Genomic DNA, 13,696 nt, shown 5'->3' with positions numbered 1-13,696 from the left:
GCAAACATGCCAAAGTAACCAGCACCTAGATCGAGAAGTAGAACTTGACCAGCACCCCAAAAGACCCTTTTAAGCCCTCTTTAGTCATGGCCCATCCTCTCCAAGGTGTGCGCCGTTGTGACTTTTAATATTGCAGAATCACACGGTGCCTAGTCCTCTGTATCTGGCTTCCTCCTCTCAACAATGCATTTGTGAGATTCATCCATGTTGTCACATGTGGTTGTAGATTTTTCATGCTCATTACTGTATAGTATTCATTGTCTCTAGATAGCATGCTTTTTAATTTCTTCTGCTGTTAATGGTTTACAAATACTATGGCTATGAACATTCATTACATGAACACATATCTGTATTTCTATTGGGTATATAACGAGAAGGGGAATTCCTGAGTCCAGGAAGCCTCATTTCTTTCTGTACTCTAAGTTGACAACCTCATCTACATTTACGGTTTCAGTGGTCACTCATTGCTGTGACTCTTTTTTTTTTTTTTTTTTTTTTTCTGAGTTGGAGTCTCACTGTCGCCCAGGCTGGAGTACAGTGGTGCGATCTCAGCTCACTGCAAGCACCCCCTCCCGGGTTCACGCCATTCTCCTGCCTCAGCCTCCCGAGTAGCTGGGACTACAGGCATCTGCCACCAGGCCTGGCTAATTTTTTGTATTTTTAGTGGAGACAGGATTTCATCGTGTTACCCAGGATGGTCTCGATCTCCTGACCTCGTGATCCACCCGCCTTGGCCTCCCAAAGTGCTGGGATTACAGGCATGAGTCACTGTGCCTGGCCTGCTGTTATTCTTACATCTTTCTGTTTTTGATCTTTCTGCTGAGATTCAAAAGGACTGCTATCAGTAATATATTCACTCCCCACCCCCCAATTTAGTGTGTTCCAATTTGAACTCAAGCTCCTATCAAAAAAAAAAAAAAGTTCGACCAGATGTGGTGGCCCATGCCTGTTATCCCAGCACTTGGGAGGCCTAGGCGGGTAGATCACTTGAGCCCAGGAGTTCGAGACCAGCCTGGTTAACATAGTGAGACCTTGTCTCTAAAAAAAAAAAAAAAAAAATTAGCCAGGTATGGTGGCGTGTACCTGTACTCTCAGTTACTCAGGAGGCTAAGGTAGGAGGATTGCTTCAGCCTAGGAGTTGGAGGCTGCAGTGAGCCATGATTGCATCACTGCACTCTAGCCTGGATGACAGAGTGATACCCTGTCTCAGAAAATACCACAAAACCTCCCTTACTATGTTAATGGCAAATCGTTATCCTTAATTATGCATGTTCAAAGCAGAATCATCTTTAATTCTTTCTTTGCCTGTAAACACCAAGTCCCTGAAGGCTGTTGGGTTTCCCCACATGTTGTCTGTGATAGTCGAGGGACGTACTCTCTCGGATGACTCCCACACGATCCCCAGCCCCCAGTCTGTGTAGTCTATTATCCATCTACAAATTCTAGTTTTATCTTTCCACAGCAAAGCTTAGATCATGACATACATCTTCTCAAAACCCATGGACATGGATGGATCCATCCATTGATTATAGGATCAAGTCAAAATTCTTTATGTTGGTTTTCTATGTTTTCAAAAGTTTGCCTTCAACATCATTTCTATGAGAAATTACTCATATAAGGCTTTATCAGGAGGTGTTGAATTGTATAATAGCATTATCTTCAATCACATTTTAATGATTCCTTGCTCAAAGGGTCTCCTCTGGGCATTTCTTGTCCTGGCTCCATGTGATTACCATTCATGGTGAGTTTACTGTGCCTAGCGCACATGTAATCCTTACAACAGTTTTGTGCAGTCAATACCTGTGTTGTTATTCCCAATTTATACTTGAAGAAACCACAGCTCAGGGAGTTTGAGGTATTGTCTGACGTCATCCGTCCAGAAACGTAACTGGGATTCAAACTCTGAAAGTCAAAGAACAGCTTGTCTGTTATTTACATGCTCATTACTCTTCTGGAGATGGGAGTGTTTCCTTTCCAGCTCTTCAGCTCCGTGGAGTGGTTTACTGAGGCTGGGTGTCCTCCTGGCAGAGAGCCGTGGCTCTAGATCGTGACCTTCTGGTCTGGTCACCTCCGAAGGATGTGTGCTTTCTCCGCCTTCACATTCTCTAAAGCTGAGCTCTTGCAGCTATTGCCTGGGTAAGGGGTCTTTAGTTATTATAACACCTATCTTCGTTTTGCACCCTCCTCTGTCTCTGTTTCACTCTTCCTCCCTCTTCCTCCCTCTTCCTCTTCTCTTTTTCTCTTCTGCCCTCCCTCCCCACTAGGTTTCTCTCTTTTCCTCTCTTCCCTTTCCTTTTGTAAGTGTAGTGGCTCTCAACTCTTTTTAAGGCCAACCTCTAAAAGTGAAAAATATCCCTCTGATTACCTCCCTACCAGGCCTCACTTAGTGGATTAACAACAACAACAAAAAGCCAGCAAAACACTTCAGTGTAATACAGTGTCACCAAATAAGAAAATTAGGGCTGGGTTGGAGAGGTTAGGTATAATTTGCTTTAGCAATATAAGAATGATTCATGTTTGAATCACCATGCATACATTTATTGGAGTTTAGTGATGAGGAAATTATGGGCCAGAATATACTGTTGATATAAATTTGCATCATTTTACATGGTATAATTAACCAAATAACACACAAGAAATTAAAAGCAGGCTGATGAAGCTGAAAGAGTAGTCATTTATAGTAGGGATTGCCAAACCGTGACCAATTCAAGGCTACAACAATAGATGATTCTTATGTCCTTCTTGAAAATTGCAACCATCCTAGCTGTATAACAGGACTTTTGCAGTTTCCCAATGTTATCTACTTGCCAAACTTTAGAAAAGTGACTTGGAGTCTTTAGGAAACTCTACCAAGACATGACTTTTAGGTTAAATTTCAGCAAATGCCAATTAACATCTTCCTTCAACTCAACTCAACTCTTCACAAGCAGCAGCAACTCATGTGAGATATTTAACTAACAGATACCCTATTATGAAGGAAAAATTCAATTTAAAAACCCCACAGACTACCAGCCACTGCCATTTGACAACCAAAATGCAATTAAGCTTAATGGTTTAATGTTATTACCCTAAAAATTTTATTATGCTTTAATAAACCCCTGGTAAACCTCATGTTATCCTCCATTTAACATTAACTCAATCGGAACAGGGAGGCAAATTACACCTTAGGTAAAAATGTAGGAGATTTTTGTGTCTTTGTCTATACTTTTAAATGACTAACTTTCTTAAATTTCTAAATGTGGCAGTTTTACTTACAGTATTATTACAACTCAATTAGATAATTATTAAGTGCATTTACTCATAAAATACACAATAAGACTGGTATGATTTGATCCCCAAATCTATTTTCACATCTCATTTGTGTTCTGAACTTGTGAATTTCTGTCTCCTGTAAGTTTAGGATGTGAGTAAGTGAAGAGTTAAAAGAGCTTGGACTCTAGAGCTGGATTGCTTGGGTTTGAATTCCGGTGGCAACACTTTCTAGCTGATCTTTGACAGGTACATTCTCTGCTTCAGTGTCCTGAAATAATACTACCCATCACAAAGGGGTATTAGGAAGATTGAGTTAATATTTGAAAAGCATATAGTGCCTGACACATAGTGACTACTGAATATATGTTTATAAAATGAAATGGATAAACTGTTCCTCCTATAAATGGGGCTCAGGAATTCTGGAGTATCAGGCATTTGTTTAATTTATTATAATTACATCTTCATTTGTATTTTTAATATGTCTTAGGATCATTTCACAAGGAAGATAATTTTCACCTGTTTATTTTACTACTTTTGAGAACGTACCCAGCAGAGTCAGGAAGTAGCCACAGAGAATATGTTCTTTAGTTAGGTAATGAAATATTACCGTTTAAACAGTGATGTGTTACTGGAAGTCCTAGCGAGTATAACAAGGCAAAAACAAACAAAAAACAAAAGGCATACAAATTGGAAAGGAAAACGTAAAGTCACTTAGTTGCAGATTACATGACTGTCTATGTAAAATAATAAATATAAAATAATATATATGAAAAAAGCTTCTGGAACTTATAACTGAGTTCAGTTAAATTTCAGGATGCAAGATCAATCTACAAAAATTATTGTATTTTTATATATTAGCAATGAGCAATTATGATTTGAAAATTTTAAAAACAGTACCATCTATAATAGCACCAAAAAAAGAAAACATTTAGGTATAAATTTAACAAACTATGTGCAGGATCTACATGTTTAAAATTATGAAATACTAGTGAAAAAAAATCAATGGCGACCTAAGTAAGTGGAGAGATATTCCATATTCTTTTTTTTTTTTTTTTGAGTCAGAGTGTTGCTCTGTCACCCACGCTGCAGTGCAGTCATGTGATCTTGGCTCACTGCAGCCTCTGCCTCCAAGATTCAAGTGATGCTTGTGCCTCAGCCTCCCAAGTAGCTGGGATTATAGGCATGTGCCACCACACCTGGCTAATTTTTGTATTTTTAGTAGAGACAGGGTTTCACCACGTTGGCCAGGCTGGTCTTGAACTCCTGGCCTCAAGTGATTTGCCTGCTTCGGCCTCCCAAAATGTTGAGATTACAGGTGAGATATTCTATATTCATGGATTGAAAGACTCAGTGTTGTTAAGATGTCATTTCTCTCTAAAGTGATTTTTTAGATGTAACACAATTACAATCAAAATCCCAGGATTTTTTTGTAGCTATCAGTTGATAGATATCAACAGCCAGCTGATTCTCAAATTTACACAGGAAAGCAAAGAGAACAACTACAACAGCCAAAACATATTTGAAAACAGAATAGAGTTGACCTACCTGATTTCAGTAGCTATCGTAAAGCTCCAGCAGTCAAAACAGTGTTGTATTGACAAAGGATAAACACATAGATTTCATGAAATAGAGAATCCAGAAATAAACCCACCAAAGTATAGCAAGTTAATGCTGAAAATGCAGAGGCAATTCAATGGAGAAAGGACAGTCTTTACAACAAATATGAACCTTGACCCATGCCTCACACCATATACAAAAATCAACTCTAAATGGTTCATAGACTTAAATTTAATGTAAAGCTATAAAACTTCTAGAAGAACCCATAAAAGAAAACTTTTGTGACCTTGGGTTATGCAAATATTTTTTTTCAATACCACACCAGAAGCACAATCCATTAAAGAAAAAGTGGATGAACTGGACTTAATTATATTTAAATACTCTTATCTTGTAAAGACACACTTAAGAGAATGAAAAGACAAGTCATAATCTGACAGTATCTGCAAATTGCATATCTGACAGAGGAACAATATTCAGAAAATACAAAGAACATTCAAACCTCAACAGTAAGAAAACAAACTCAACAATAATTTTTAATGGGCAAAAGCATTGAGTACTTAACCAAATAAGATATACAGATAGCAAATAAGCACATGAAAAGATGCTGAACCTCATTAGTCATTAGGGAAATACAAATTAAAACCATAACGAGATACCATTACATACCTATTAGACTGGCTTTAGAAGAAAAACTGACAGTACCAAGTGCTCACAAAGATGTTGGACAGTTGAGATGCTCCTCATGCTTTTCTGGTGGGAATGCAAAATGTTTCAGTCACTTTGGGAGAGCTTGGCATATTCTTATTAAGGTAAACATACCCTTACCTATGACCCAGTAATCCTACTCTTAGGTCTTTACTCAAGACAAATGAAAGCATATGTCTATATAAAGACTTGTATATGAATAGCAACTTTATTCAAAATTGCCCAACCTGGAGACAACCCAAATGTCCTCAAACCTGTGGGTGGACATCTGTGCATGAATCTCACATGCATTTTGCTAAGTCAAAGAAGTCAAACCCAAAAGGCTACATACTGTATGGTTCCATTTATATGACAATCTGGGAAAGGTAAAATTTTCGGAACAATAAATAGATCAGTGGTTGCCAGGGGCTGGGATTTGGGGTGCGGGGAAGACTAACCTCAAAAGGAGAGCATGACAGAGATTTTGGGAGTGAAGGATCCATTTTGTATCATGACTATGCCGGTATATATGCATTTTTCACAACCCATTAGACTGTACATCAGAGACAAAGAGAATGAAGTTTGCTGTATGACAACTAAAAAGTAAATTTAGAAAAGAATAGAAATGTCTTAGAGCAAGTCACTTATTTGAATTTGAAATAGAAAAAAGCCAGCCTTTTTCTAAGTTACTATACCGTATTACTGTATTTTAAAATTATACCAGTAAGCACCTTTCAGTATTCTTTATAGCATCCAGAAATGGATCTGTTCCTGCTTAGGTGTTCAGAGGTAATAAATATACCTTACTTTGCTTGCACCATTTATTTTAAATATCTAGGCTGGGCACAGTGGCTCATGCTTGTTATCCCAGCACTTTGGGAGGCTGAGGCGGGCAGATTACCTGAGGTCAGGAGTTCAAGACCAGCCTGGCCAACATGGCGAAACCCTGTCTCTACTAAAAATACAAAAATTAGCTGGATGGATTAGCAGGTGCACACCTGTAATCCCAGCTACTTGGGAGGCTAAGGTAGGAGAATCACTTGAACCCGGGAGGTGGAGGTTGCAGTGAGCTGAGATCGTGCCACTGTACTCCAGCCTGGGAGACAGAGTGAGACTCCATCTCAAAAAAAAAAAAAAAAAAAAAAATCTAGTTTCTCTCTTAATCTGAAAACTTTCTGCAGTGTTTTTATTTCATTTTAGCATCTAATTCCACATGTCAGTTCTCCGGAAAAATTTATCCCCTCCTTTCATTACTTTAACTTAGCTAGTATTTTTCTTTGCATGTCTCTTATTTTTCATCAGTAAGTGTTTTATTTGGTTTCTTCCAGTCCCACATAACGCTGCTTCTTGATTTTAAAGCAATGTGATTGACTGCTGAGTGGCTGGCACCTGTGGGAGGAGGAAGCCGTGTGGGTGCAGGAGGCAGCTGGGCTGTGTGGGTAGGATGCAGTGACTCACTTTTGTCATGTGTTGATTTTTGATGCAGAAACGTTAAGGACCCCAAAAGAAAACTCTTTATTTGTATTAAAGAGTCCTTAAGTCATTTTTAGCCTCGAGGGGGGAAAAAACCTTCTGAAGCTCCTTTGACCTGTCTTCCCATTTCATAAACTTCTTCTGTGTCTTTTACCTCAGTTTCATCTGATTGATTTCTCATTCACCAAAGTTTAATGCTAATTTCATGCCCATTAGACAAGATGGACTCTGCACCAAACAGCTTCTCAAGCGTCTGCGGTATTTTTATGTGCTGCACTTTGGTTTTATATTCTGTCACACAGGTCTTGAATGTTGTTCATTTTATATTTTGATAGGTTCCTAAATTGTGAAAGTAATCAATGTTCATAATAGAAATTGTGGGAAATATAGAAGGTATAAAATAGAAAAATAAAATAATCCATAATCCCTATAACACAGCTATTACCAACAAAAGTTGGTGTACAACTTTTCAGGTATTTTTTATGCACATGGATATGTACATAGAATGTAAACATCATAATGCACTCACTATAATGTATACATTGTATTTTTAATGTATATGCTATACATGGCAGTATGTATATTATATTTTACTTTTTATTTTTACTGAATATAGTTTGAATTTATCCCCTGTTGCTATACATGGCAGTATGTATATTATATTTTACTTTTTATTTTTACTTAATATAGTTTGAATTTATCCCCTGTTGCTGAGTATTCTTCTACATTTTTCTTTTTCTTTGGTTACATGAAATTCCATTATTTGAAATTATGATATACATATATATATCTCATGATTACATATATACACATACACACATACATATATAACCATTTTCTTACTGATAGGTATTTAGATATTTTCCATCATTTTATCATAAAAAATAATTTTTCAATGGACAGACAGGTAAATCTATTTTCACATTTATAATAATCTTCTCAGAGTAAATTCCAAGGAATGGAATTATTGGGTCAGAGTGTACATAATTTTTAGGATTTAAGCCTCCTAGAAAGTTTACACTTGGCTGGGGTGTGGTGGCTCATGCGTCTAATCCCAGCACTTTAGGTGGCTGAGGCAGAAGGATTGCTTGAGGTCAGGAGTTTGAGACCAGCCTGCGCAGCATAGTGACACCTGTGTTTACGAAAAAGTTTTAAAAATTAGCCAGGCATGGTGGCACACACCTGTAGTCCCAGCTACTCAGGAAGCTGAGGCCGAAGGATCGCTTGAGCCCAGGATTTTGAGGCTGTGCATATATACAGTGAGCTATGATTTTGTCACTGCACTCTAGTCTGGGCAACAAACTGAGAACTGTCTGCCTTTAAGAAAAAAGAAAAAGGAAAAAAAGAAAGAAGAAAGTTTACACTTCCCACAGCATAAAAGAGTGTCATTTCTCTGCATTTTCATTGACTTCTTTACTTTGCTCACTTAGGCAAAACATTGGCATTTTATAGTTGGTTTAATGTGCATTTATTAGAAGCAAGATGAAGAATAATTTCTCATATGTTTATTTACCATTTTAAATTTCTGTGAATTTGCTTGCTGATGTCTATAGTGTGATTGTCTAACGTAATGTTTTTATCATTGCTGAGTTATTTTAAATTGATCATAAGAGATGATTTATAAAGATATTAACCTTTCATCTCTCAAATATTACATATATTTTTAACAAATTATCTCCTTTTAAATTTGTTATATATTAACATTTTCGTCGTAATTATGAATGGCTTCTGTTTTATATTTCCGAAATGTTTATTGCAATTACAAAGGAAGCTCTTTGTTTTCATAATAGTTTTCCATCTTGATGCCTTACTAAATTGTATTATTACTTCTAATAGCTATTCAGCTAAGTCTGTTGGGGTGTTTGGTTGACATCCACAACATCTGCAAATAGAGATAATTGTGTATTTTATTTTCTAGAATTATATCTTCTTACTTTCTAGAAATCTTATTGCAGTGGCTGGGATTTTTCAAAAAGCCATTATATAATAAGTAGTGGCAATAGCTGACAGCCTTTGTTTCTGATTTTCATGAGAATACCTAAATGCACAAAGTTGGAAGTTGTTATGAAATGTGTATTATTCTCTATGTTATGGAAATGCCCTTATATTTTTAATTTGCAGTTATTTTTTAATTTTAAAATTTTATTCTTCTTAGAGCTAGAGGTCTTGCTGTGTTGCCCAGGCTGGCCTCAAACTCCTGGCCTCAGGTGGTATTCTCACCTCAGCCTCCTGAGTAGCTGAGATTACAGGTGTGTGCCACTATGCCCAGCTCAGCAATTATTTTTAATGATAAATGGATTGAGAATTTTAATTAATGCACTTGGAACATATTCGAGATGCTGATGACTTTTTTCCATTGAGCTATCCTTGCATCCCCCAAATAAATTTTAAACTCACGATCTTGGTCTTATAACACTTGATACATTTTGTTAGTTTTTCTTTCATATTTTTGTTTATAGCCATAAAGGAGTTTTAGACTAATCTAAATTTCATTTTTGTGACATTGTCAATTTTTTTTGTTGTTGTTGTTGAGACAGAGTCTCGCTTTGTCGTCCAGACTGGAGTGCAGTGGCTGGATCTCAGCTCACTGCAAGCTCCGCCTCCCAGGTTCACGCCATTCTCCTGCCTCAGCCTCCCGAGTAGCTGGGACTACAGACGCCCGCCACCTCGCCCGGCTAGGTTTTTGTATTTTTTAGTAGAGACGGGGTTTCACCGTGTTAGCCAGGATGGTCTCGATCTCCTGACCTTGTGATCCGCCCGTCTCGGCCTCCCAAAGTGCTGGGATTACAGGCTTGAGCCACCGCACCCGGCCCGACATTGTCAATTTTTGATATCAAATTTCTACTACCTTGTTACTGGTCATCTTTGAGCCTTGGATGGATTTGCATCTGTGGTTATATTCCCCTTAGTTATATTTTCTATACCTTTTTTCTCTCTTTTTTTCTTGATTATACTTACCAGGGACTTACTAGATATTAGTTATTTAACTCTAAAACCCAATTCTGGATTAACTAATAAGCTTACCTATTTATTTATTTAAGTCTCATTTTACATGTGTTACTGCTATTTTTTATGAATCTGCTTTTTTAAAAAAATTTTTTCTTATTTGAAACCTTAATTAACTTGTTTTAATGTTGAAATTTATGAGAGAGCAGTAGCCCCTGATTCCCACTATCACAAATTCTCTTCAGTTTCCAGTAATCATGTGATCTCCTTCTTCTTTAAAAAAAATGCAGGTTTGGGCCAAGCGTGGTGGCTCACACCTGTAATCCCAGCATTTTGGAAAGCCGAGGCAGGAGGATTATTTGAGGCCAGGAGTTTGAGTTCCACCTGGGAAACATAGTAAGACCCTGTCTCTAAAAAAATTTTTTAACTAGCTGGGCATGATGCCTCATGCCTGTAGTCCCAGTTACTAGGGGGCTGAGGTGGGAGGATCATTTGAGCCTAGGAGTTCAAGGCTTCAGTGAGCCACGATCGTGCCACTGCACTCCAGTCTGGGTGACAGAGCAAGACCTTGTCTCTTAAAAACAGAAAAAGGAGGTTTGTTACATTTTATAAAACCGCTTCCAGGTAGAGCTGCAAATTAAAAATTCAGTGATAAATGAAGAGGGAAAATCCCTATCATTTCCTTATTTCCTCTTTTGAGTACTAAGATAATTAAAACCAAAATGTGCTGATTGGGCATTATTTGGGTGTCATCCTTTGGGGGACTTTGTTTTCTGTTTGCAGATATTGCGGTGGTGGAGATGAGCGATGCCTTCCGGCAACCGTCCTTGTTTTACCACCTTGGGGTGAGAGAAAGTTTCAGCATGGCCAACAACATCATCCTCTACTGTGATACTAACTCGGACTCTCTGCAGTCGCTGAAGGTACCTCCCTTGTTTACTGAATGTTTCATTTTAGCATCAGCATTTCAGGGATACCGGTTTGTCATCCAAACATTTTAAGTAGCGTTTATTTGTGAAAGGCGTTTATATGTGTGGTCAGTATGCACCAATTACTAGTCAAATTGGGAGGTTTATTGAGAATTCACTGTAGAAACTTGATGACATGAGTAGGAAAAAAGTTCACATTGAGTTCTGAGTTTCACTTATGGTTGTAACGGAGGAGACTGTGTTACTAGGAAGTCATCAGCACAGACGTGGAGAAGGGAGATTGCATAAGGTATGGTTAAACCTTCATGCTCTGTCACTTTTGGGAGCTTCCTGGTGCCCACCGGTCTCCTAACTAAAAGTACACTTCCTCCTTGAAAGTGCTCTGAGAAATTCTCTCTGAGTATACCAAAATAGTTGGCATCCTCTTTCACTAGGGTGTGATTTAAACTAAGATGGAAGAAAAGGAAGAGAAACTTACTGTGTTTGTCTACAAAATTCAACCTGTCTTAATGTCATTCTCTCCAGTAATAGGAACTTACTGCTATAAAGGCATTTCCTCCGTCCAAAAAAATTTGCCTAAAATGCTTTTTGCAAGGCCAAGTGATTTTACACTGTATGATTCTTTGAAAAGCATCCCACAGTTCAGTGAAATGCATGCTGTGCTTGCCATCAACCATTTCTTTTGTGAAACTTCCAGCTAGCTTCATGTGGCTTTTTCTCAGCTCTGTCTTCCAGTTCCCAAATCTGAGCCAACCTTGCAACCTTGAGCTCTAGAATCCTAAACCATATTACTAATGACTTAGCAATTGTTCTATGAGTATCTCTAACCCATATTTCATGCAAAAAAATGTCAATAGCATTTTGAATTCTGCGTATTTAAAGCATGTGTGACTTTCTTTGAGAAATCTGCAGAACTTCATTGAGCAAACGTACCTACTACATGCCAGGCATTGTGCTGGTGATTGACAGGCATATCCCTTTCCAGAATACTCTGAAACAGTTCTAAGAGATTTGCCCCTATTGTCCTAAGTCTGTTTTTTGTCCTAGAGCAATCCTTGACCTGGAGCAATCCTTAAGCCCCTCCTTAATTTTCCTCCAGATTTACCTCTTTAATAAATACATCATAAAATGTTGTAACTCATTTTTAATTAGACATTTTGATTTGCTGCTATTTGTAACACATATTAGCATTTGATGAAGGAATTAGATTATTTGATTTAGCTCTTTTCATTTTTCTTTGGATTAAGTTTATGTATGTATTTATTTATTTAGGGTCTCACTCTGTCACCCAGGCTGGAATGCAGTGTTGTGATCACCGCTCACTGCAACCATGACCTCCTGCGTTCATGTGATCCTCCCTCCTCAGCCTCCTGAGTAGCTGGGACTACAGGCGCATGCTACCTCACCTAGCTAATTTTTCTCTTTTTTTGCAGAGATAGGGTTTTGCCATGTTGCCCAGGCTGGTCTTGAACTCCTGGGTTCAAGTGATTCTCCCTCCTTGGCCTCCTAAAGAGTTGGGATTACAGGTGTAAGCCACCACACCTAGACAGATTAAGTTTATTTAAGCAGGCACTATTATGTTGGAGATTTTTTACTCTCTACATTTTTTTGCTCTTGCTCCTACTAGTATCTGGTGATTTAATTTTGTGCCCATTCTTTCCTAGGGAAGTATTCTTAAATTCTTTATTGTAACAACACTTATTTTTAAATACTTCCCTAGGAAAAGGTGTGGCAGCACACGCCTAGCCAGATGTGGCAGCACTTGCCTGTAATCCCAGCTACTTGGGAGGCATGAGAATCCCTTGAACCAGGAGGCAGAGGTTGCAGTAAGCTGAGATCACACCACTGCACTCCAGCCTGGGCAACAGAGCAAGACCCTGTCTCAAAAAAATCCCAAAACAAAGAATAATAATAATAATAATTCTTAAAAGAGCTCTGTGAGGTGTATATTCTATTAGCATTTTTTTATTTTTATTTTTTATTTATTTATTTTTTTTGTGACGGAGTCTCACTCTGTCGCCCAAGCTGGAGTGCAGTGGCCGGATCTCAGCTCACTGCAAGCTCCGCCTCCCGGGTTCACGCCATTCTCCTGCCTCAGACTCCTGAGTAGCTGGGACTACAGGCGCCCGCCACTGCGCCCGGCTAATTTTTTCTATTTTTAGTAGAGACAGGGTTTCACCATGGTCTCGATCTCCTGACCTTGTGATCCACCAGCCTCGGCCTCCCAAAGTGCTGGGATTACAGGCGTGAGCCACCGCGCCCGGCCCTAGCATTTTTTTAATATCACAAACTGAAGCCCAAAGAAATTCAATCATTTGCCTAAGGTGATATAGCTAGGAAAATTTGGAATTAGGACTGCCTGACTCCAAAGCCTGTTGCCCTTCACCGCTAAGCATTATTGCATTATTGTCGGTTACTTCTAGTTAAAATTATATCATATATTTCTGCTGAGTGTATTCATTTAGAAAAACCTATCAGCTATGCCTCCTGAGTTTTCCTAGGTAACATCCGTCTTTTTTTCTTTATTCTTTATTCCCTTTTATTAACTGAAACTTTTGCTGTTTTCTTATTTAGACTATTTCTAGCCTGGTAGGTCATGTGTCTGGTTGCAGAGGACAGAAATATCTGGGATAGGAAGCATTTTTGGCAGTCTAGCAATTTCCTCTGAGTCCTGAAAGTTCTTCAGGTCCTGTGCTACTGAAAAGAATTGGTGTGTGTATATATATTTAGTTTTATTCATTTCTGGGCAGTTAGTTAAAGATGTAACCCTTATTCCTGCCATTGACCAACAGATAGGAAAACTGCAATGAAATAAACAGAACAAGAGATATTTAAAATAATATATCATATAAGGA

The 13,696-nt window shown here is 38.2% G+C and overlaps 1 protein-coding gene across 7 annotated transcripts in view; it reads left to right on the top strand.

Moving 5' to 3' along the window:
- Positions 1–13,696, top strand: part of MAP3K5 (mitogen-activated protein kinase kinase kinase 5) — a 244,579-nt gene that overhangs the window by 68,982 nt on the left and 161,901 nt on the right. For 5 of the 7 annotated variants that reach the window (XM_074037095.1, XM_065543439.1, XM_065543438.1 and 2 more), the window contains exon 2: positions 10,696–10,835. The exons of the other annotated variants lie outside the window; for them this stretch is intronic. In XM_074037095.1, coding sequence (XP_073893196.1) covers positions 10,713–10,835 — 123 coding nt within the window. In that variant the 5' untranslated portion in view covers positions 10,696–10,712. The remainder of the gene's footprint in view (positions 1–10,695; positions 10,836–13,696) is intronic. 7 annotated transcript variants of the gene reach the window in all.

This window comes from Macaca fascicularis, chromosome 4, assembly GCF_037993035.2.
Source record: "Macaca fascicularis isolate 582-1 chromosome 4, T2T-MFA8v1.1".
NCBI classification, from domain to species: domain Eukaryota; kingdom Metazoa; phylum Chordata; class Mammalia; order Primates; family Cercopithecidae; genus Macaca; species Macaca fascicularis.
The sequence above is the reverse complement of the archived record's forward strand: the minus strand, read 5'-3'. Positions and strand labels throughout refer to the sequence as shown.